This window comes from Panulirus ornatus, chromosome 19, assembly GCF_036320965.1.
Source record: "Panulirus ornatus isolate Po-2019 chromosome 19, ASM3632096v1, whole genome shotgun sequence".
NCBI lineage: Eukaryota > Metazoa > Arthropoda > Malacostraca > Decapoda > Palinuridae > Panulirus > Panulirus ornatus.
In genome coordinates this window covers 659,506-686,017 of record NC_092242.1, presented here as the reverse complement: position 1 = coordinate 686,017, position 26,512 = coordinate 659,506, and the positions used below count along the sequence as shown (strand labels likewise).

At 41.4% G+C, this 26,512-nt stretch overlaps 1 protein-coding gene across 2 annotated transcripts in view; it reads left to right on the top strand.

Moving 5' to 3' along the window:
• Positions 1-26,512, top strand: part of Kaz (E3 ubiquitin-protein transferase Katazuke) — a 116,685-nt gene that overhangs the window by 69,560 nt on the left and 20,613 nt on the right. For both annotated transcript variants that reach the window (XM_071673425.1, XM_071673424.1), the window contains exon 7: positions 24,054-24,217. In XM_071673425.1, coding sequence (XP_071529526.1) covers positions 24,054-24,217 — 164 coding nt within the window. The remainder of the gene's footprint in view (positions 1-24,053; positions 24,218-26,512) is intronic.

Genomic DNA, 26,512 nt, shown 5'->3' with positions numbered 1-26,512 from the left:
GTTGATAGAGATGCTCTGTGGAAGGTATTAAGAATATATGGTGTGGGAGGAAAGTTGTTAGAAGCAGTGAAAAGTTTTTATCGAGGATGTAAGGCATGTGTACGTGTAGGAAGAGAGGAAAGTGATTGGTTCTCAGTGAATGTAGGTTTGCGGCAGGGGTGTGTGATGTCTCCATGGTTGTTTAATTTGTTTATGGATGGGGTTGTTAGGGAGGTAAATGCAAGAGTTTTGGAAAGAGGGGCAAGTATGAAGTCTGTTGGGATGAGAGAGCTTGGGAAGTGTCAGTTGTTGTTCGCTGATGATACAGCGCTGGTGGCTGATTCATGTGAGAAACTGCAGAAGCTGGTGACTGAGTTTGGTAAAGTGTGTGGAAGAAGAAAGTTAAGAGTAAATGTGAATAAGAGCAAGGTTATTAGGTACAGTAGGGTTGAGGGTCAAGTCAATTGGGAGGTGAGTTTGAATGGAGAAAAACTGGAGGAAGTGAAGTGTTTTAGATATCTGGGAGTGGATCTGGCAGCGGATGGAACCATGGAAGCGGAAGTGGATCATAGGGTGGGGGAGAGGGCGAAAATTCTGGGGGCCTTGAAGAATGTGTGGAAGTCGAGAACATTATCTCGGAAAGCAAAAATGGGTATGTATGAAGGAATAGTGGTTCCAACAATGTTGTATGGTTGCGAGGCGTGGGCTATGGATAGAGTTGTGCGCAGGAGGATGGATGTGCTGGAAATGAGATGTTTGAGGACAATGTGTGGTGTGAGGTGGTTTGATCGAGTGAGTAACGTAAGGGTAAGAGAGATGTGTGGAAATAAAAAGAGCGTGGTTGAGAGAGCAGAAGAGGGTGTTTTGAAGTGGTTTGGGCACATGGAGAGGATGAGTGAGGAAAGATTGACCAAGAGGATATATGTGTCGGAGGTGGAGGGAACAAGGAGAAGAGGGAGACCAAATTGGAGGTGGAAAGATGGAGTGAAAAAGATTTTGTGTGATCGGGGCCTGAACATGCAGGAGGGTGAAAGGAGGGCAAGGAATAGAGTGAATTAGAGCGATGTTGTATACCGGGGTTGACGTGCTGTCAGTGGATTGAATCAAGGCATGTGAAGCGTCTGGGGTAAGCCATGGAAAGCTGTGTAGGTATGTATATTTGCGTGTGTGGACGTATGTATATACATGTGTATGGGGGGGGTTGGGCCATTTCTTTCGTCTGTTTCCTTGCGCTACCTCGCAAACGTGGGAGACAGCGACAAAGTATAATAAATAAATAATTAATAAATATCTGTGTGTGTATTTATATATGTGTACATTGAGATATATAGGTATGTATATTTGCGTGTGTGAACGTGTATGTATATACATGTGTATGTGGGCGGGTGGGGCCATTCTTTCCTCTGTTTCCCTGCGCTACCTCGCTAACGCGGGAGACAGCGACAAAGCAAAATAAATAAAATATATATATATGTATATGTTGAAACCTATAGGTATGTATATATGTGTTTGTGGATGTGTCTGTATATACATATGTATGTGGGTGGGCTGGGCCATTCTTTCGTCTGTTTTCTTGCACTACCTTGCTCATGCAGGAGACAGCGACAAAGGATAATAAGATAGATAGATATTTATTTTCAACACAATTCTCCTGGCACTACCTTAGTGATGCAGGGAACAGCGATTATGTATAATAATGAAAATAATGGTTTACCCCAGACATTTCACATGCCCTGGTCCAGTCCATTGGCAGCACATCAACCCCGGTATACTACATCATTCCAATTCACTCTATTCATTGCACACCTCACCATTCTGTATGCTTAGGCCACAATCTTTTTCACTCCATCCTTCCACCTCCATTTTTGTCTCCCGCTTCTCCTTGTTCCCTCCGCCTCTGACACATATATCCTCTTTGTCAATCTTTCTTCACTCATTCCCTCTATATATCCAAACAATTTCAACACACCCTCTACTGCTCTCTCAACCACACTCTTTTTATTTTCACACCTCTCGTACACTTTCATTACTTATTCGATCAAACCCCCTCACACCACATATTGTCCTCAAACATTTTATTTCCAACACATCTACACTCCTCCATACAACCCTATCTATAACCCATGCCTCGCAACCATGTAACATTTTTGGAACTACTGTTCCTTCAAACATACCCATTTTTGCTCTCTGAGATAACATTCTCGCCTTCCACACACTCTTCATCGCTCGCGGAATCTTTGCCCCCTCCCCCACCCTGTGACTTACTTTTGCTTCCATGATTCCATCTGCTGCTAAGTCCACTCTCAGTTGTCTAAAACACTTCTCTTCCTCCAATTGTTTTCCATTCAAACTTACATCCCAATTAACTTGTCCCTGAACCCTACTGAACCTAATATCCTGGCTCTTATTCACATTTACTCTCAACTTTCTCCTGTCACACTCTTCTGAACTCAGTCACCAACTTTTGCAGTTTCTTACTCAGATCAACCATCAGAGCTATATCATCAGTGAACAACAACTGATTCACATACCAGGCCCTTTCATCCCCAACGGACTGAATATTTGCCCCTTTCTCTAAAACTCCTCCATTTACCTCCCTGGGATAGGGGAGAAAGAATACTGCCCACGTATTCCCCATGTGTTGTAGAAGGCAACTAAAGGGGATGGGAGCGGGGGAATGGAAACCCTCCCTTCCTTGTATTTTCAGTTTCTAAAAGGGGAAACAGGAGAAGGAGTCGAGTGGGGAGTGCTCATTCTCCTCAAAGGCTCAAATTGGGGTGTCTGAATGTGTATGGATGTAACCAAGATGAGAAGAAAGGAGAGATATGTAATGTATTTGAGGAAAGAAACCTTGATGTTCTATCTCTCAGTGAAATGAAGCTCAGGGGTAAGAGGGAAGAATGGTTTGGAAAAGTCTTGGAAGTTAAGTCGGCTTAGTGAGAGGACAAGAGCAAAGGAAGGAGTAGCACTACTCCTGAAGCAGGAGTTGTGGGAGTGTGTGATAGAGTATAAGAAAGTAAATTCTAGATAGATATGGGTAAAACTGAAAGGGGATAGAGATAGATGGGTGATCGTTGGTGCTTATGCACCTGGTCATGAGAAGTAAGATCATGAGAGGCAATTGTTTTGGGAGCAGCTGAGTGAGTGTGTCAGTAGCTTTGATGCACAAGACTGGGTATTAGTGATAGGTGATTTAAATGTGAAGGTGAGTAATGTGGCAGTGGAGGGTATAATTGGTGTACATGGCTAGAAGCAGTGAGAAGTTTTTATTGAGGGTGTAAGGCATGTGTATTAGGAGAGGACTGATTGTTTCCCAGTGAATGTCGGTCTGCGGCAGGGGTGTGTGTGTTGTCCACATGGTTGTTTAATTTGTTTATGGATGGGATGGTGAGGGAGGTAAATGCAAGTTTTGGAGAGTGGGGTGAGAATACAGTCTGTTAGGGATGAGAGGGCTTGGGAAGTGAGTCAATTGTTGTTTGCCAATGATACAGCACTGGTGGCTGATTCAAGTGAGAAGCTGCAAAAGTTGGTGACTGAGTTAGGAAGTGTGTGAAAGGAGAAAGTTGAGAGTAAATGTAAATAAAAGCAAGGTAGTTAGGTTCAGCAGGGCTGAGGGACAGTTTCGTTGGGATGTAAGTTTGAAGGGAGAAAAATTGGAGGAAGTAAAGTATTCTAGATATCTGGGAGTGGACTTGGCAACGAATGGAATCATGGAAGTGAAATTAAGGCATAGGCGTATGTTTGAAGGAATAGTAGTTCCAACAATGTTATATGGTTGCAAGGCATGGTCTGTAGATAGGGCTGTACAGAGTAGGGTCAATGTGTTGAAAATGAAATGATTGAGGACAATGTATGGTTTGATCATGATCAAGTGAATAATGAAAAGGTAAGAGAGTCTTTATTATCTATTTATTATACTATGTCGTTGTTTCCCTCAATAGCGAGGTAGCACAAGGAAACATACGAAAGAATGGCCCAACCTACCCACATGCACATGTATATACATAAACGCCCACACACGCACATATACATACCTATACATTTCACGTATACATACATATACATACACAGACATATACATATGTACACATGTACATATTCATACATGCTGCCTTCATCCATTCCTGCCACCACCCCACCACACATGAAATGGCGCTCGGGATAACGCCAGGAAAAGACAACAAAGGCAACTTTCCATCGCACTCAGTCTCTAGCTGTCATGTGTAATGCACCAAAACCACAGCTTCCTTTCCACATCCAGGCCCCACAAAACTTTTTCATGGTTTACCCCAGATGCTTTACATGCCCTGGTTCAATCCATTGACAGCATGTCGACCCTGGTATACCACATCATTCCAATTCACTCTATTCCTTGCACGCCTTTCACCCTCCTGTATGTTCGGGCCCCAATTGCTCAAAATCTTTTTCACTTCATCCTTCCACCTCCAAATTGGTCTCCCACTTCTCCTCGTTCCCTCCACCTCTTGACACATATATCCTCTTTGTCAATCTTTCCTCATCATTCTCTCCATGTGACCAAACCATTTCAATACATCCCTTTCTGCTCTCTCAGCCACACACTTTTTATTACCACACATCTCTCTTACCCTTTCATTACTTACTCGATCAAACCATCTCACCCCACATATTGTCCTCAAACATCTCATTTCTAACACATCCACCCTTCTCCGCACAACCCTATCCATGTTCAAACTACAGAGGCATAAGTTTAAGTATTCATGGAAAATTGTATGGGAGGGTATTGATTGAGAGGGTGAAGGCATGTACAGAGCATCAGATTGGAAAGGAGCAGTGTGGTTTCAGAAGTGGTACAGGATGTGTGGATCAGGTGTTTGCTCTGAAGAATATGTATGAGAAATATTTAGAAAAACAGATGGATTTGTATGTGGCATTTATGGATCTGGAGAAGGCATATGATAGGGTTGATAGAGATTCTTTGTGGAAGATCTTAATAGTATATGGTGTGGGAGGTAAGCTGTTAGAAGCAGTGAAAAGTTTTTATCAAGGATGTAAGGCATGTGTATGAGAAGGAAGAGGGGAGAGTGACTTATACACAGTGAAGGTCGTTCTGCGGCAGGGGTGTGTGATGTCTCCATGGTTGTTTAATTTGTTTATGGACGGGGTGGTTAGGAAGGTAAATGCAAGAATTTTGGAGAGAGGGGTGAGTATGCAGTCTGTTGAGGATGAGAGGGCCTTGGAAGTGAGTTAGCTGCTGTTTGCCAATGATGAAGCACTGGTGGCTGATTCGAGTGAGAAACTGCAGAAGTTTGTGACTGAGTTTGGAAAAATGTATGAAAGGAGAAAGTTAAAAGTAAATGTGAATAAGGGCAAGGTTATTAGGTTCAGGAGGGTTGAGGGACAAGTTAATAGGATGTAAGTTTGAATGGAGAAAAATTGGAGAAAGTGAAGTGTTTTAGATATCTGGGGGTGGACTTCGCAGCAAATGGAAGCATGGAAGTCACAGGGTAGGGAAGGGGGCAAAGGTTCTGGAAGCAATGAAGAAGATGTGAAAGGAGAAAACGTTATCTCAGAGAGCAAAAATGGGTATGTTTGAAGGAATAGTAATTCCAGCAATATTATCTGGTTGTGAGGCATGGGCTATAGATAGTGTTGTACAGAGGATGATGGATGTGTTGGAATGAAATATTTGAGAACATTGTGTGGTGTGAGATGGTTTGATCAAGTAAGTAATGAGAGGGCAAGAGAGATGTGTGGCAATAAAAAGAGTGTGGTTGAGAGAGCAGAAGAGGGTGTTGAAATTATTTGGACATATGGAGGGAATGAGTGAGGAATGATTGACAAAGAGGATATATGTGTCAAAGATGGAGAGGACAAGAAGTGGGATACCAAATTGGAGGTGGAAGGATGAAGTGAAAAAGATTTTGAGCGATTGGGGCCTGAACGTTCAGGAGGGTGAAAGGCATGCAAGGGATAGAGTGAATTGGAACAGTATGGCATCCCAGGGCCAACATGCTGTCAGTGGACTGAATCAGGGCATGTGACACATCTGGGGGTAAACCATGGAAAGGTCTGTTGTGCCTGGATGTGAACAGGGAGCTGCGGTTTCAGTGAATTACACATGACAGCTAGAGACTGAGTGTGAACGAATGTGGCCTTTTTTGTCTGTTTTCTTGTTGCTACCTCGCTGAAGCGGGGCCAGTGATAGTGTTTCCTGTGGGGCGAGACGGTGCTAAGAATGAATTGAAGGCAAGCATGTATGAATATGTTGAATATGTACATGTATATATATATATATGTATATGCTTGTGTATGTGTATGTATATATTGATATGTATATGTACATGTATGGGTGTTTATGTATATATGTGTGTATACGAGTGGATGAGTCTTTCTTTGTCTGTTTCCTGGCACCACCTGGTTGATGTGGGAAATGGCGATCAAGTATGAAAAACAGATAAAGATATGAGTGGATGAGTCATTCTTCTGTTTCCTGGCACTAACTTGCTGATGTGGAAAAGGCAATCAAGTGTAATAAAGAAAAATAATGGGTTTTTTTTTTTTTTGTTTGTTTTTTTTTTGCCGCTGTCTCCCGCGTTTGCGAGGTAGCGCAAGGAAACAGACGAAAGAAATGGCCCAACCCACCCCCATACACATGTATATACATACGTCCACACACGCAAATATACATACCTACACAGCTTTCCATGGTTTACCCCAGACGCTTCACATGCCCTGATTCAATCCACTGACAGCACGTCAACCCCGGTATACAACATCGATCCAATTCACTCTATTCCTTGCCCTCCTTTCACCCTCCTGCATGTTCAGGCCCCGATCACACAAAATCTTTTTCACTCCATCTTTCCATCTCCAATTTGGTCTCCCACTTCTCCTCGTTCCCTCCACCTCCAACACATATATCCTCTTGGTCAATCTTTCCTCACTCATTCTCTCCGTGTGCCCAAACAATTTCAAAACACCCTCTTCTGCTCTCTTAACCACGCTCTTTTTATTTCCACACATCTCTCTTACCCTTACGTTACTTACTCGATCAAACCACCTCACACCACACATTGTCCTCAAACATCTCATTTCCAGCACATCCATCCTCCTGCACACAACTCTATCCATAGCCCACGCCTTGCAGCCATACAACATTGTTGGAACCACTATTCCTTCCAACATACCCATTTTTGCTTTCCGAGATAATGTTCTCGACTTCCACACATTCTTCAAGGCTCCCAGGATTTTCGCCCCCTCTCCCACCCTATGATCCACTTCCGCTTCCATGGTTCCATCCACTGCCAGATCCACTCCCAGATATCTAAAACACTTTACTTCCTCCAGTTTTTCTCCATTCAAACTTACCTCCCAATTGACTTGACCCTCAACCCTACTGTACCTAATAACCTTGCTCTTATTCACATTTACTCTTAACTTTCTTCTTTCACACACTTTACCAAACTCAGTCACCAGCTTCTGCAGTTTCTCACATGAATCAGCCACCAGCGCTGTATCATCAGCGAACAACAACTGACTCACTTCCCAAGCTCTCTCATCCCCAACAGACTTCATACTTGCCCCTCTTTCCAAAACTCTTGCATTCACCTCCCTAACATCCCCATCCATAAACAAATTAAACAACCATGGAGACATCACACACCCCTGCCGCAAACCTACATTCACTGAGAACCAATCACTTTCCTCTCTTCCTACACGTACACATGCCTTACATCCTCGATAAAAACTTTTCACTGCTTCTAACAACTTGCCTCCCACACCATATATTCTTAATACCTCCCACAGAGCATCTCTATAAACTCTATCATACGCCTTCTCCAGATCCATAAATGCTACATACAAATCCATTTGCTTTTCTAAGTATTTCTCACATACATTCTTCAAAGCAAACACCTGATCCACACATCCTCTACCCCTTCTGAAACCATACTGCTCTTCCCCAATCTGATGCTCTGTACATGCCTTCACCCTCTCAATCAATACCCTCCCATATAATTTACCAGGAATACTCAACAAACTTATACCTCTGTAATTTGAACACTCACTCTTATTCCCTTTGCCTTTGTACAATGGCACTATGCAAGCATTCCGCCAATCCTCAGGCACCTCACCATGTGTCATACATACATTAAATAACCTTACCAACCAGTCAATAATACAGTCACCCCCTTTTTTAATAAATTCCACTGCAATACCATCCAAACCTGCTGCCTTGCCGGCTTTCATCTTCCGCAAAGCTTTTACTACCTCTTCTCTGTTTACCAAATCATTTTCCCTAACCCTCTCACTTTGCACACCACCTCGATCAAAACACCCTATATCTGCTACTCTACATGTACATGTATGTATGTATATATGTGTGGATGGATCTTTCTTGGCTGTCTTGGAGCTACCTCACTACTGCGGGAAATGGCGATCAAGTATGATAAAAAGAATAAAAAGAAAAGAAAGTCCCATGTGGAATGAGTGGAATGATCCCAAATATAGTCAGTCATAGGTAAGGTGAAAAGATACTTCCATAATATTGTAACAACTTTTATCCAAATGGTCAGTGATATCTAAATGACACAGGAAGAGACAGGTATCTCCATAGTTCTCAATGCTGCACATATATCTCAAGAAAATTACCAAGCAATAATCATCATATCTGAAGGTATTGATGTCCCATGTACCAGTTTACTAAAACTAGCAAAGCAATGATAAGAGTAAGATCTGATGTCTGTGATTAATTATTTTGTCTACAAGTCTTTACTGTGTGTAAGAGAATCAGTTCATTTACTGGAAAACCATACTAGGATACCTTTAGAAATCTTGGACAAGATTGGCATTTGGCATCTAAAAATGTATGAGCATTCAACTTTACACTTAGGTGATGTAAAACTTGAAGGGTGGTACATGTTATTGGTTTCTGTCAGATACCTCCATGTACAAATACTGCTTGTGTGCTAACTACATGATAGAAATTTGGAAGTACTGCCATAAGAACTTACTAAACATCCCAGAACCAACTAGACTTGACTGGGAAGAAAATTTAAAAAACAAAACAAAGGAAAAATCCAGGGATGAGATAGACCTTGTGAAAAATTGGATAGAAGGTGCACCAGCACCAGATGCAGTTCTTGAGCAAGTGTCACAAAGATGGACAGTCCTGTGATATGACAAAATGTACCTGCCTTATCAATGTTCTGCATTGTACAGACATATGGAAATTAAAATTTGTGATGATCAGGTAGACAAAATTGATTATGCAGATGATGATGACTTTGATGCAAGGCTAGAGGAAGAATTCTCAGTGATGCTGATAAGGACTAAGTAGGAAGTATTTGAATTCCATAAAGAAATTTATTTTGACAAGTGTTGTGTTATGCATTGATATCTGAATATTTTTGTGAATTCTAGGATTTTTTATAAGCAACTTTCAGTTATGCTTTAGAATTATTCAGTGAAAACAGGATATTACACATGCAAAGTGACCATATTATACTCTTGAAATTCATTTTTAACTGCTTTTAACAAATAATTTTCCATGCGTTTGTAAAGTACCTAGTAATATGATTAGTGTCTTTTATATTACTTTCCTCTAAGTAGCAAGGCAAGTCAAACAATATGCATAAATGAATTTGTTTGCTGTGTTAAATGGCCAATGATAGTCATGTCTTCTAATTATATTTGACAGTATGGTAAGCTTCTTATATGCAATAATTTCTTTAATCATCATTCACCAGTTTGAATTGTTATAGCCCCATATTTCTGTTTAATATTTATGGAGAACAAAGGAGGTAAGGGGAGTGGGGGAGGAATGGGATGTATTTAGAGAAGTAGTGATGACTTGCGCAAAAGATGCTTCTGGCATGAGAAGCGTGGGAGGTGGGTTGATTAAAAAGGGTAGTGAGTGGTGGGATGAAAAAGTAAGATTATTAGTGAAAGAGAAGAGAGAGGCATTCGGACGATTTTTGCAGGGAAAAAATGCAAATGAGTGGGAGATGTATAAAAGAAAGAGGCAGGAGGTCAAGAGAAAGGTGCAAGAGGTGAAAAAGAGGGCAAATGAGAGTTGGGGTGAGAGAGCATCATTAAATTTTAGGGAGAATAAAAAGATGTTCTCGAAGGAGGTAAATAAAGTGCGTAAGAAAAGGGAGCAAATGGGAACTTCAGTGAATGGGGCTAATGGGGAGTTGATAACAAGTAGTGGTGATGTGAGGAGATGGAGTGAGTATTTTGAAAGTTTGTTGAATGTGTTTGATGATAGAGTGGCAGATATAGGGTGTTTTGGTCGAGGTGGTGTGCAAAGTGAGAGGGTTAGGGAAAATGATTTGGTAAACAGAGAAGAGGTGGTAAAAGCTTTGCGGAAGATGAAAGCCGGCAATGCAGCAGGTTTGGATGGTGTTGCAGTGGAATTTATAAAAAAGGGGGTGACTGTATTATTGACTGGTTGGTAAGGTTAATGTATGTATGATTCATGGTGAGGTGCCTGAGGATTGGCAGAATGCGTGCATAGTGCCATTGTACAAAGGCAAAGGGGATAAGAGTGAGTGCTCAGATTACCTCCATGAAACCGATCTGGCCCGTGTGTCAGACAATGGTGGCAGGACGGCAGAAGGGTCATGCAGCGGAGATCGCTGTGAACGGGTGAAGGCAGCAAGACAAACGATCCAATCAGAGTGCGACACGTCAAGGCATCTGACCAGGGTGTCCATCATTTGCTGGGGAACAGTTTCTCCAAATGCTAGAAACATTATCTCCTGAGGAAGACCGATGAAGTTTCTAAACGTTGAGAGGAGGAAGTGAAGTCTACGACGGCAAGCGCCACCGAGGTCCTGAGCTTCTCCAAGTTGCGTAAATGAAGTCCAGGAGGCTGACAAACCTTGATGCTACGACGTTTGTGAATCAAGAACCATTGCAACACAAACCTCGCCAGGTGGTAGAGTGACCCGCAGTGTATCGAGACAGACTTCCCCAGAACTTTTTTAAAGGGGAAGTAAATGTTTATAGTTGTGTTACTGGAGTGATAGTTTTCATACATGGTGCTCTGACAAGAAAATAGTGAAATTGGAAAAAATGTAGCTTAGACATTTAAGCTTATTTTTTTTTTTTGTTTGTTTTCAAAGTGATAGAGATGGAAAGCAAAAAGGTGTTTTTCATAAATGTACTGGAAAAGTTGAGGTCCAGATAAATTTTTGGTCTGTCAAGACTTTATTGTGGCGGATGACCAACTACCTACCCTCATGTATCCAAGATATGGTTGTACTTTGTGTAATGAAGAAAATTGAGAAACATCATAAGCCAATGTTCCGGTTTCATGATAAGAGAAGTGGACCAGGCAGTATGATACAGTGGTTAAATTGATGAGAACTACTATTGACGTTTGTGTAAATAAATTATACATTTCCCTTTTCCATAGACAGAGGTTGAACCATTATGTGACATTCATTTTTTCATTTCATTTCAAGCTAGAAGTTTCAGTTTTCTAAATTATTTCTTACATTTGTCATATGTATATATATGTATATGTGTGTGTGTGTGTATATGTGCGTATGTATGTGTATGTATATGTATATATATATATATATATATATATATATATATATATATATATATATATATATATATTTCTTTTTTTTTCTTTTAAACTATTCGCCATTTCCCGCGTTAGCGAGGTAGCGCTAAGAACAGAGGACTGGGCCTTTTTTGGAATATCCTCAACTGGCCCCCTCTGTTCCTTCTTTTGGAAAATTTAAAAAAAAAAACGAGAGGAGGATTTCCAGCCCCCCGCTCCCTCCCCTTTTAGTTGCCTTCTACGACACGCAGGGAATACGTGGGAAGTATTCTTAATCCCCTATCCCCAGGGATGATATATATATATATATATATATATATATATATATATATATATATATATATATATATATATATAATACGGTTTTTGTAACATTTTGTTACAATAAATTAACATTCATTAATGAAAAAATTTTTAAAATATCATTCACCATAAATCATCAAATACTGACTGACACTGTTAGCAGTGTGAGTGGCAACACAACATGGTGCATAGGTGACATATGATGGGTGGCACCCTGCTTGTCCTGTTTCTTTATCTCTAATATGTACACGAATCAGTCAAACTCTCTCCAGCCTTCATGTTATTCTTCAGATCATAAGTGATAATCATTATATTTTTTTTTATTATACTTTGTCGCTGTCTCCCGCGTTTGCGAGGTAGCGCAAGGAAACAGACGAAAGAAATGGCCCAACCCACCCCCATACACATGTATATACACACGTCCACACACGCAAATATACACACCTACACAGCTTTCCATGGTTTACCCCAGACACCTCACATGCTCTGATTCCATCCACTGACAGCACGTCAACCCCGGTATACCACATCGCTCCAATTCACTCTATTCCTTGCCCTCCTTTCACCCTCCTGCATGTTCAGGCCCCGATCACACAAAATCTTTTTCACTCCATCTTTCCACCTCCAATTTGGTCTCCCTCTTCTCCTCGTTCCCTCCACCTCCGACACATATATCCTCTTGGTCAATCTTTCCTCACTCATTCTCTCCATGTGCCCAAACCACTTCAAAACACCCTCTTCTGCTCTCTCAACCACGCTCTTTTTATTTCCACACATCTCTCTTACCCTTGCGTTACTCACTCGATCAAACCACCTCACACCACACATTGTCCTCAAACATCTCATTTCCAGCACATCCATCCTCCTACGCACTACTCTATCCATAGCCCACGCCTCGCAACCATACAACATTGTTGGAACCACTATTCCTTCAAACATACCCATTTTTGCTTTCCGAGATAATGTTCTCGACTTCCACACATTCTTCAAGGCCCCCAGAATTTTCGCCCCCTCCCCCACCCTATGATCCACTTCCACTTCCATGGTTCCATCCGCTGCCAGATCCACTCCCAGATATCTAAAACACTTCACTTCCTCCAGTTTTTCTCCATTCAAACTCACCTCCCAATTGACTTGACCCTCAACCCTACTGTACCTAATAACCTTGCTCTTATTCACATTTACTCTTAACTTTCTTCTTCCACACACTTTACCAAACTCAGTCACCAGCTTCTGCAGTTTCTCACATGAATCAGCCACCAGCGCTGTATCATCAGCGAACAACAACTGACTCACTTCCCAAGCTCTCTCATCCCCAACAGACTTCATACTTGCCCCTCTTTCCAAAACTCTTGCATTCACCTCCCTAACAACCCCATCCATAAACAAATTAAACAACCATGGAGACATCACACACCCCTGCCGCAAACCTACATTCACTGAGAACCAATCACTTTCCTCTCTTCCTACACGTACACATGCCTTACATCCTCGATAAAAACCTTTCACTGCTTCTAACAACTTTCCTCCCACACCATATATTCTTAATACCTTCCACAGAGCATCTCTATCAACTCTATCATATGCCTTCTCCAGATCCATAAATGCTACATACAAATCCATTTGCTTTTCTAAGTATTTCTCACATACATTCTTCAAAGCAAACACCTGATCCACACATCCTCTACCACTTCTGAAACCACACTGCTCTTCCCTCATACAGCACAAAATCCATCTCAACAATAAATGATTTCTTTCACTCTTAGTTGCTGGGACTGATGTCTATTGAGTTGACAAATGTTTTCACAATTATAAATATTAGTCACTTATCAAATAAATACACTACCCACAGTATGTGGTATCTCAAAATAATAAAGAAAATATGGTCTATATAAAGATATTTTCCATGCACAAGTGTGTGGTGATGGTACATTTAATTCAGGTTAACCCCTAAGCAGGCATTTGAAACTGAGCTTATTGAACAATGGATGTCACTGAGCAACACATTTAAATGAGATCTGATTACAAGATTAAAAAACTACATCAGGATTCCTGGACGATAATGCCATGTGACAGGTACTTTTGTGACATTTCTGTGTATAAACTTTAATTTCTTCATTTTTCACAGTATTTTTTCAAAAAAAAAATCAGTGATTATACTTGCTGTAAATATCCACATCTATGCCAATTTCAGATACTATCCATTAATATATGCACACAATTGTATGTTCAAAGACTTGTGAAACATATATATGTTGGTCCACAGAAGAAAGAAGTGCAAATTCTGCACATAGGTAGGCTAAAAAGACAGTGGGAAGTTATAAAGTAGACAGCGACAAAGTATTAAAAAAAAAAAAAAAAAAAAAATATATATATATATATATATATATATATATATATATATATATATATATATATATATATATATACACACATATATTTTTTTTTTTTTTTTTTTGCTTTGTCGCTGTCTCCCGCGTTTGCGAGGTAGCGCAAGGAAACAGACGAAAGAAATGGCCCAACCCACCCCCATACACATGTATATGCATACGTCCACACACGCAAAATATACATACCTACACAGCTTTCCATGGTTTACCCCAGACGCTTCACATGCCCCGATTCAATCCACTGACAGCACGTCAACCCCGGTATACCACATCGCTCCAATTCACTCTATTCCTTGCCCTCCTTTCACCCTCCTGCATGTTCAGGCCCCGATCACACAAAATCTTTTTCACTCCATCTTTCCACCTCCAATTTGGTCTCCCTCTTCTCCTCGTTCCCTCCACCTCCGACACATATATCCTCTTGGTCAATCTTTCCTCACTCATTCTCTCCATGTGCCCAAACCATTTCAAAACACCCTCTTCTGCTCTCTCAACCACGCTCTTTTTATTTCCACACATCTCTCTTACCCTTACGTTACTTACTCGATCAAACCACCTCACACCACACATTGTCCTCAAACATCTCATTTCCAGCACATCCATCCTCCTGCGCACAACTCTATCCATAGCCCACGCCTCGCAACCATACAACATTGTTGGAACCACTATTCCTTCAAACATACTCATTTTTGCTTTCCGAGATAATGTTCTCGACTTCCACACATTCTTCAAGGCTCCCAGAATTTTCGCCCCCTCCCCCACCCTATGATCCACTTCCGCTTCCATGGTTCCATCCGCTGCCAGATCCACTCCCAGATATCTAAAACACTTCACTTCCTCCAGTTTTTCTCCATTCAAACTCACCTCCCAATTGACTTGACCCTCAACCCTACTGTACCTAATAACCTTGCTCTTATTCACATTTACTCTTAACTTTCTTCTTTCACACACTTTACCAAACTCAGTCACCAGCTTCTGCAGTTTCTCACATGAATCAGCCACCAGCGCTGTATCATCAGCGAACAACAACTGAGTCACTTCCCAAGCTCTCTCATCCCCAACAGACTTCATACTTGCCCCTCTTTCCAAAACTCTTGCATTTACCTCCCTAACAATCCCATCCATAAACAAATTAAACGACCATGGAGACATCACACACCCCTGCCGCAAACCTACATTCACTGAGAACCAATCACTTTCCTCTCTTCCTACACGTACACCTTACATCCTCGATAAAAACTGGTGATTGGGAATACCTGGTTTAAAAAGAGATATATACATAAGTATACGTATGTAAGTAGGAGAGATGGCCAGAGAGCGTTATTGGATTACGTGTTAATTGACAGGCGCGCGAAAGAGAGACTTTTGGATGTTAGTGTGCTGAGAGGTGCAACTGGAGGGATGTCTGATCATTATCTTGTGGAGGCTAAGGTGAAAATTTGTATGGGTTTTCAGAAAAGAAGAGTGAATGTTGGGGAGAAGAGGTTGATGAGAGTAAGTGAGCTTGGGAAGGAGACTTGTGTGAGGAAGTACCAGGAGAGACTGAGTACAGAATGGAAAAAGGTGAGAACAATGGAAGTAAGGGGAGTGGGGGAGGAATGGGATGTATTTAGGAAATCAGTGATGGATTGCTCAAAAGATGCTTGTGGCATGAGAAGAGTGGGAGATGGGTTGATTAGAAAGTGAGTGGTGGGATGAAGAAGTAAGATTATTAGTGAAAGGGAAGAGAGAGGCATTCGGACGATTTTTGCAGGGAAAAAATGCAATTGAGTGGGAGATGTATAAAAGAAAGAGACAGGAGGTCAAGAGAAAGGTGCAAGAGGTGAAAAAGAGGGCAAATGAGAGTTGGGGTGAGAGAGTATCATTAAATTTTAGGGAGAATAAAAAGATGTTCTGGAAGGAGGTAAATAAAGTGCATAAGACAAGGGGGCAAATGGGAACTTCAGTGAAGGGTGCAAATGAGGAGGTGATAACAAGTAGTGGTGATGTGAGAAGGAGATGGAGTGAGTATTTTGAAGGTTTGTTGAATGTGTTTGATGATAGAGTGGCAGATATAGGGTGTTTTGGTCGAGGTGGTGTGCAAAGTGAGAGGGTTAGGGAAAATGATTTGGTAAACAGAGAAGAGGTAGTAAAAGCTTTGCGGAAGATGAAAGCCGGCAAGGCAGCAGGTTTGGATGGTATTGCAGTGGAATTTATTAAAAAAGGGGGTGACTGTATTATTTATTGACTGGTTGGTAAGGTTATTTAATGTATGTATGATTCATGGTGAGGTGCCTGAGGATTGGCGGAATGCTTGCATAGTGCCATTGTACAAAGACAAAGGGGATAAGAGTGAGTGCTCAAATTACAGAGGTATAAGTTTGTTGAGTATTCCTGGTAAATTATATGGGAGGGTATTGATTGAGAGGGTGAAGGCATGTACAGAGCATCAGATTGGGGAAGAGCAGTGTGGTTTCAGAAGTGGTAGAGGATGTGTGGATCAGGTGTTTGCTTTGAAGAATGTATGTGAGAAATACTTAGAAAAGCAAATGGATTTGTATGTAGCATTTATGGATCTGGAGAAGGCATATGATAGAGTTGATAGAGATGCTCTGTGGAAGGTATTAAGAATATATGGTGTGGGAGGCAAGTTGTTGGAAACAGTGAAAAGTTTTTATCGAGGATGTAAGGCATGTGTACGTGTAGGAAGAGAGGAAAGTGATTGGTTCTCAGTGAATGTAGGTTTGCGGCAGGGGTGTGTGATGTCTCCATGGTTGTTTAATTTGTTTATGGATGGGGTTGTTAGGGAGGTGAATGCAAGAGTTTTGGAAAGAGGGGCAAGTATGAAGTCTGTTGTGGATGAGAGAGCTTGGGAAGTGAGTCAGTTGTGGTTCGCTGATGATACAGCGCTGGTGGCTGATTCATGTGAGAAACTGCAGAAGCTGGTGCCTGAGTTTGGTAAAGTGTGTGAAAGAAGAAAGGTAAGAGTAAATGTGAATAAGAGCAAGGTTATTAGGTACAGTAGGGTTGAGGGTCAAGTCAATTGGGAGGTAAGTTTGAATGGAGAAAAACTGGAGGAATTAAGTATTGTAGATATCTGGGAGTGGATCTGGCAGCGGATGGAACCATGGAAGCGGAAGTGGATCATAGGATGGGGGAGGGGGCGAAAATCCTGGGAGCCTTGAAGTATGTGTGGAAGTCGAGAACATTATCTCGGAAAGCAAAAATGGGTATGTTTGAAGGAATAGTGGTTCCAACAATGTTGTATGGTTGCGAGGCGTGGGCTATGGATAGAGTTGTGCGCAGGAGGATGGATGTGCTGGAAATGAGATGTTTGAGGACAATGTGTGGTGTGAGGTGGTTTGATCGAGTAAGTAACGTAAGGGTAAGAGAGATGTGTGGAAATAAAAAGAGCGTGGTTGAGAGAGCAGAAGAGGGTGTTTTGAAATGGTTTGGGCACATGGAGAGAATGAGTGAGGAAAGATTGACCAAGAGGATATATGTGTCGGAGGTGGAGGGAACGAGGAGAAGTGGGAGACCAAATTGGAGGTGGAAAGATGGAGTGAAAAAGATTTTGTGTGATCGGGGCCTGAACATGCAGGAGGGTGAAAGGAGGGCAAGGAATAGAGTGAATTGGATCGATGTGGTATACCGGGGTTGACGTGCTGTCAGTGGATTGAATCGGGGCATGTGAAGCATCTGGGATAAACCATGGAAAGCTGTGTAGGTATGTATATTTGCGTGTCTGGACGTATGTATATATATGTGTATGGGGGTGGGTTGGGCCATTTCTTTCGTCTGTTTCCTTGCGCTACCTCGCAAACGCGGGAGACCGACAAAGCAAAAAAAAAAAAAAAAAAGTTTGTTGAGTATTCCTGGTAAATTATATGGGAAGGTATTGATTGAGAGGGTGAAGGCATGTACAGAGCATCAGATTGGGGAAGAGCAGTGTGATTTCAGAAGTGGTAGAGGATGTGTGGATCAGGTGTTTGCTTTGAAGAATGTATGTGAGAAATACTTAGAAAAGCAAATGGATTTGTATGTAGCATTTATGGATCTAGAGAAGGCATATGACAGAGTTGATAGAGATGCTCTGTGGAAGGTACTAAGAATATATGGTGTGGGAGGCAAGTTGTTAGAAGCAGTGAAAAGTTTTTATCGAGGATGTAAGGCATGTGTACGTGTAGGAAGAGAGGAAAGTGACTGGTTCTCAGTGAATGTAGGTTTGTGGCAGGGATGTGTGATGTCTCCATGGTTGTTTAATTTGTTTATGGATGGGGTTGTTAGGGAGGTGAATGCAAGAGTTTTAGAAATAGGGGCAAGTATGCAGTGTGTTGTGGATGAGAGAGCTTGGGAAGTGAGTCAGTTGTTGTTCGCTGATGATACAGCGCTGGTGGCTGATTCATGTGAGAAACTGCAGAAGCTGGTGACTGAGTTTGGTAAAGTGTGTGAAAGAAGAAAGTTAAGAGTAAATGTGAATAAGAGCAAGGTTATTAGGTACAGCAGGGTTGAGGGTCAAGGCAATTGGGAGGTAAGTTTGAATGGAGAAAAACTGGAGGAAGTAAAGTGTTTTAGATATCTGGGAGTGGATCTGGCAGCGGATGGAACCATGGAAGCGGAAGTGAATCATAGGGTGGGGAGAGGGGGCGAAAATCCTGGGAGCCTTGAAGAATGTGTGAAAGTCGAGAGCATTATCTCGGAAAGCAAAAATGGGTATGTTTGAAGGAATAGTGGTTCCAACAATGGTGTGTGGTTGCGAGGTGTGGGCTATTGATAGAGTTGTGCGCAGGAGGGTGGATGTGCTGGAAATGAGATGTTTAAGGACAATATGTGGTGTGAGGTGGTTTGATCGAGTAAGTAATGCAAGGGTAAGAGAGATGTGTGGAAATAAAAAGAGCGTGGTTGAGAGAGCAGAAGAGGGTGTTTTGAAATGGTTTGGTCACATGGAGAGAATGAGTGAGGAAAGATTGACCAAGAGGATATATGTGTCGGAGGTGGAGGGAACGAGGAGAAGTGGGAGACCAAAAGTGGAGGTGGAAAGATGGAGTGAAAAAGATTTTGAGTGATCGGGGCCTGAACATGCAGGAGGTTGAAAGGCGGGCAAGGAATAGAGTGAATTTGATCGATGTGGTATACCGGGGTCCACGTGCTGTCAATGGATTGAATCAGGGCATGTGAAGCGTCTGGGGTAAACCATGGAAAGTTGTGTGGGGCCTGGATGTGGAAAGGGAGCTGTGGTTTCGGGCATTATTACATGGCAGCTGGAGACTGAGTGTGAGCGAGTGGGGCCTTTGTTGTCTTTTCCTAGCGCTACCTCGCACACATGAGGGGGGAGGGGGATGTTATTCCATGTGTGGCGAGGTGGCGATGGGAATAAATAAAGGCAGACAGTATGAATTATGTACATGAGTGTATATGTATATGTCTGTGTGTGTATTTATATGTGTACATTGAGATGTATAGGTATGTATATTTGCGTGTGTGGACGTGTATGTATATACATGTGTATGGGGGTGAGTTGGGCCATTTCTATCGTCTGTTTCCTTGCGCTACCTCGCAAACGTGGGAGACAGCGACAAAGCAAAATAAATAAATATAAATATATTTGTTTAATATTTATGGAGTATGATCAGTGCGATTAATCTTAATTCTTGCTACATATGTTCATAAGATTTCAAAATGTAAAATATGTTGGTGATTTAAGAAATACAGGTGCTCCAGACTAATGAATTTTCATTTTTACAATGGTGCAATAGTGATATGCATTCAGTAGAAACCATACTTCAAATTTTGAATTTTGTTCTTTTCCTGGGCTAGCAATATGCTATAATACTCTCTCATGGTGCTGTGCAGCAACAGCAAGCCACCTCTTCTGCTCAGCCACCCAGTCACAAGCATAAATAACTGTTACTCTACAATGTACTATGTTGCCAGTGTTTTTTGGGTTTTGTGTGTTGTGTTTTGCATCCCATCATATTTACAAAATGCCCATCTGTCTCTCCTGCCTCTGGTGAGAAGAGGAAGGCAATTACTCTTTGAGATGAAATTAAAGATAATTGCCCAGTGTGAAGGCGGCAAGCCAGTAATGGCCATAGCACATGAGTTAGGACTTTCACAATCGACGATCTCAACCATCTTGAAGGATACGAAGCGAATCAAGGATGCAGTGAAGTCTTCAGCATCAGGTAAATCTACTGTCATCACGAAGAAAAGAGCTGGGCTGATTGATGACATGGAAAAATTTCTTGTCACTCGGATTGGAGACCAGATACAGAAGCGCATACCACTTAGCTTATTGATGATCCAGGCTCAGGCAAGAAGTCTTTTTGATGCACTGAAATGGCATGCTGATAATCCTATGTCTACACAAATGTCTACATTGTCATGGGTGGTTCCAACGCTTCAGAATGTATCATAATTTTCATAATGTGAAGGTTAGCGGTGAGGCAGCAAGTGCCAATAATGAAAGTGCCAAAGCTTTTAAGGAAGAGCTGCATATGATAATTATGGATGAGAAATGTAAGTGTTCTGAGAAGGTTTAAGGTAGGCTAGGCTAAGCTATTATGTTTGATAGGTTAGATGTACAGTATTAAATGTATTTTCGACATGATATTTTCAGCTTACGATGGGTTTATCGGAATGAAACCCAACATAAATCAAGGAGCACCTGTGATATCATTGTCCATACCAGAGCTTTTTGATATCAATATTTTATCATTTGCTGTGGTATGAGTATGCTTGAAATGCAGTACTTGTTTGTATGTATGATCTTTAAAAATATTTGTGTCCAGATTATGCATCATTTTATTTTTTTCATACTGGATCATCATTTCCCATGTTAGTGAGGTAGCGCCAGGAACAGACATTGACTTACCTCCATTCTCTATCTGTCATGTGTGATACACCAAAACCATAACCCCCTGTCCACAGCCAGACCCCACAGACCTTTCCATGGTTCCCCTGGTTGTTTCATGTGTCCTGATTGAGTCCATTAACAGTACATCGACCTCTGTATGCCACATCATTCAAGTTCATTCTGTTCCATGCATGCCTTTTGCCATCCTGCATGTTGAAGCCCTAATCACTCAAAATTTGTTCACACCTTCCGTCCATCTCCAACTTAGTCACCCAATGCTCCCTGTCCCCTCCACTTTTGACACACATATCCTCTTTGTCAATCACTCATTTATTCTCTCCTTATATGCAAGCCATTTCAGCACACCACATCCTCATCAGCTCTCTCAAGCACACTTTTTACTACCACACCTATCTCATACCTTTTATTACTTAATCATTAAGACCACCTAACACCAAGTATTGTTTTCAATTATTTCATTTCCAACACATCCACACTCATCTCCACATCCTCATCTATAGCCCATGCCTCACATCGGTATAACATTGCTTGGACTGTTGTACCTACAAGTATACCCATGCTTGCCCTCCTAGACAATTCCACACATTTTTCAATGTTCCCAGAACATTTGCCCTCTCACTCATACTCATACCATGGCTCACTTCCATGATTTCATTCTCTGTCATGCTCTCTCCCTGGTATCCAAAACACCTTTGTTACTCCAAATTTTCTCCATTCAAACTCACATCCCGATTGACCTGTCCATCTACCCTGTTACCCTGTTAAACCTAATAACGTTGCTTTTATTTGCATTTACTCTCAACTTCCTCCTTTCACATGCTCTTCCAAAATCAGTCACCAACTTCTCCAGCTGGTCACTTGAATCTGCTACATGTACTGTTTCATCAGCAAACAACAACTAACTCACTTCCAGGGCCCCCATATCCTACACAGACTGCATACTTTTCCCTCCTTCCAAGACTCATTCATCTTTTTCACCACTCCCAACCTTACTTGGAACCACTCACTCTCCTCTCTTCCTACCTGTACACATGGGTTACATCCTCGTTAAAACTTCTTATTGCTTCTAGCAGCTTTCTTCCCACACCATATATTCTTAAAACCCTTCCTTAAGGCACCTTTATAAATGCTGTCATAAGCTTTCTCCAGATCCATGGATACCATATGCAAATCCTTCTGTCTTTCTAAGTATTTCTCAGACACATTCTATAAAGCATGCACTTGATCCACGCATCCTTTACCACTTTTAAAACCACATTGTTCCTCCCCAACCTGATCCTCTGTACATGTCTTTACACTCTCAGTCACTGCTCTCCCTTATAGCTTACCCAATATACTCAATAAACTTATACCTCTGTAGTTTGAACACTCACCTATATCCCCTTTCCCTTCATACAGTGGCATTATACATGCATTTCCCCAATCCTCAGGCACCTCACTGCGATCCATACATACATGTACATTGAAAATCCTAACCAACCAGTCAACACAGTCAACCCTTTTCTTGAGAAATTCACCTGCAATACCATCTGCTCCAGCTACCTTGCAACATTTCATCTTACAAAAGGCTTTCACCACCTCTTCCCTCTTCCACTCTCCATGATCTCACTTTGCATAACACCCCAAACAAAGCACGGTACATCAAACTCATTCATTCTTTCAAAATACTCACACCATCTTCTCACTTCATCACTGCTTGCTACCACTTTCCCATATGCCCCTTCATTGATGTTCCCTTTTGTTCTTATGTTTTTCACATGTTATTAACCTCCTTCCAAAACACTTTATTCTTCATAGATATTATTGATACTCGCCCCAACTCTCATTTGCTATCTTTTTCAACTCCTGCACCTTCCTCTTGACCTCCTGCCATTTTCCCTTATACATTTCCCAATCATTTGCACCTCTTCCCAGTTAATACCATTTATATACCTCATGTTTCTCTTCCTTCCAAAACATTTTATTCTCCATGAATGTTATTGATACTCATCCCCAACTCTCATTTGCTATCTTTTCTAACTCCTGCACCTTCCTCTTGACCTCCTGCTGCTTTCCCTTATACATCTCCCAGTTATTTGCACCGCTTCCCTGTAAGCACTGTCTATATCCTTCATGTTTCTCTTTCACAAGCAACTTCATCATCCCACTTTTTTACCTACCCACCTCCCCCTTATGCATGCTACATACATTTCTTTCATGTCCCAGTATTGCTTTCCTCAGTACCTCCCATTACTTAACCAATCCTCTTGCTTCTTTAACTCTCACCTTTTGCAACTCTACACTCAGTTTCTCATGGTATTTCTTTACAAAGTCTTTTCTCCAAGTTCACTTACTTCTACCATATGCTTCTCACTCATAGCATTTCCTCTCATCCAGAGACCCCTACAAATCTTCACCCTTTCCTCCTCAAGGTAATGATCTGACCCCACCAGCTGTCTCTTTCAGCACATTCATAATCGAAAGTCTCTCCTTAACATGCCCATTGATGAGTATGTAATCCAGCAATGCCCACTGACTATCTTTCCTGCTCACTTATATGTGCAGGTATATGTCCCCCTTTTTAAAGCAAGTATTCCCAATCACAAGCCCTTTCTCATCACACAAGTACACTTTTGAAAGGATCATCTTGTAGATGCTCAAGTATCTGTTCAGTGATTGAAATGATACTATAATGAAGAAATGTCTCCTACTCTTTATTCCTTCACAACCCAAAATAGATTCAGCAGTTGCAGTGTTGCACCACCTTACATTTTCTAGTAATGTGAAAATTACTTTTCCATTTTAAATGCAACATTGTTACAGAATTTTCCCAATTGATCACAGTGTACATCAAATGTTTCATTGCTCAGACCCAGAATAATATAGAAGAATTGTGCTTTTGTTTTTGATTTGTGGTAGTGTTAATAACAAATTTCATTGTAATGCTTTATTCAGTGAATTAGATTTTGAATCAGGGCTTTTCCCCCAGATGTTAGTCCTTACAAAGAGCTTCTGTCAGATGTACGATGGGACCAGTTGACTGAACAGTTTCGAGCTGAGAATCTGAAACTGTACCAGTTGTCTTCACAGTCAGCTTTCTCTGTTGTTGTGCAATCAGGACTCTCAGCATTAAAGACCCCTCACTGTTACAGGGTAAGTACAAGAACTATATGAGAAATTTGCGTCGTAAAGCTGATTCCTCACAGACACTTGCGTATAAAAATCTTTCACCAACAACTCACTCGTGCAGAATTCATGCAAGATTATTTTCCCACGCACTTGATATTCTTTTCTTCATAAGATATTACATTTTCTGTGTAGGTGTTTGCAGTTTTTAAATTCATTCCCAATAACTTACACTAATTCAGGTACACTATCATATATTTCTCCCTCCAGGTACACTATCTTATATATCTCCCTCCAATGTTTAAAGCTGTGAAGCTCTTAATCTTGTAGTCATTCATGGTAATCCACATATTTTTGCTAATTAAGACAACACAGGCAACTGAGACTCTAATCAAGTCTTGGGAGTAAAGTCATGGGTTGGTGAGAAGACAAGAGCAACAAAAGAAGTAACACTACTGCTGAAGCAGTCATTTGCACTCCTTCCTTGAAAGTATTGTCCAAATGCCTATCTTTTCTCTTTCACTAACAACTTTACTTCAACCCACCACTCGCTGCCCTTTTTAATCTGCCCGCCTCCTACCTTTTTCATGCCAGATGCATCTTTTGTGCAAGCCATCACTGCTTCCCTAAATGGATTCCATTCCTCACCCACTCCCCTCACATCATTTGCTCTCACCTTTTGCCATTTCACACTCAATCTACCTTGGTACTTCCTCAAACAAGTCTCCTTTCCAAGCTCACTTACTCTGACCACTCTCTTCTTCCCAACATTATCTCTTCTTGTTTGAAAACCTTCACAAATTTTCACCTTCGCCTCCACAAGATAGTGATCAGACATCCCTCCAGCTGTCTCTCTCAGCACATTGACATCCAAAAGTCTCTCTTTTATATGCCTATCAATTAACATGTAATCCAATAATGCCCTTAAACCATCTCTCCTACTCACATATGTATACATATGTATGTATCTCTTCTTAAAGCAGGTATTCCCAATCACCAGTTCTTTTTCAGCACACAAATTCACAAGCCCTTAACCACTTCCATTTACAACACTGAATACCCCATGTACACCAATTATACCCTCGACTGCTACATTACTCACCTTCACATTTAAATCACCCAACACTAAAATCTGGCCTCATGCATCAAAGCTGCTGACTGACACACCCACTCAGCTGCTCCTAAAACTCTTGCCTCTCAAGATTTTTCTTCTCATGACCAGGTGCATAAGCACCAATAATCACCCATCTCTTTCCATCCTCTCTCAGTTTTACCCACATCAATTTAGAATTTACTTTCTTACACACTATCACACACTCCCACAACTCCTGCTTCAGGAGTAATACTACTTCATCCTTATGTCTTGTCCTCTCACCAACCCCTGACTTTACTCCCCAGACTTTTCCAAGCCACTCTTACCCTTTACCTTTGAGCTTCATTTTACTGAAAGCCAGAACATCCAGGTTTATTTTCTCAAACATACTAACTATCTCTCCTTTTCATACATATTTGCCATTTCCCACGTTAGCGAGGTAGCATTAAGAACAGAAGACTGAGCCTAAGAGGGAAAATCATCACTTGGCCCCCTTCTCTGTTCCTTCTTTTAGAAAAGTAAAAACTTGACAGGAGGGTTTCCAGCCCCTCACTACTGCCCCTTTAGTCACCTTCTACGACACGCAGGGAATATGTGGGGAGTGTTCTTTCTTCCCTATCCCCTTTCCTCATCAGTTTCCTGGCACTACTTCACTGATGCAAGAAACAGCGATTAGGTATACTAAATGAATAAATAGATATGGTGAATATGTATGAGGGTGGATGTGTTGGAAATGAGATGTTTAAGGACAATATGTGGTATGAGATGGTTTGATCGATTAAGTAATGAAAGGGTAAGAGATATGCTTGGTAATAAAAAGAGTTTAGTTGTTTTGAAATGGTTTGGTCACATAGAATGAGTGAGGAAAGATTGACAAACAGGATATATGTGTCAGAGGTGGAGGGAATGAGGAGAAGTGGGAGACCAAATTGGAGGTAGAAAGATGGAGTGAAAAAGATTTTGGGCCATCGGGGCTTGAACATGCAGGAGGGTGAAAGGCGTGCAAGGAATAGAGTGAATTGGAACGATGTGGTATACCAGGGTCGACGTGCTGTCAATGGATTGAACCAGGGCATGTGAAGCATCTGGGGTAAACCATGGAAATTTCTGTGGGGCCTGGATGTGGAAAGGGAGCTATGGTTTCGGTGCATTATACATGACAGCTAGAGACTGAGTGTGAAAGAATGTGGTCTTTGTTGTCTTTTCCTAGCGCTACCTCGTGCACATAT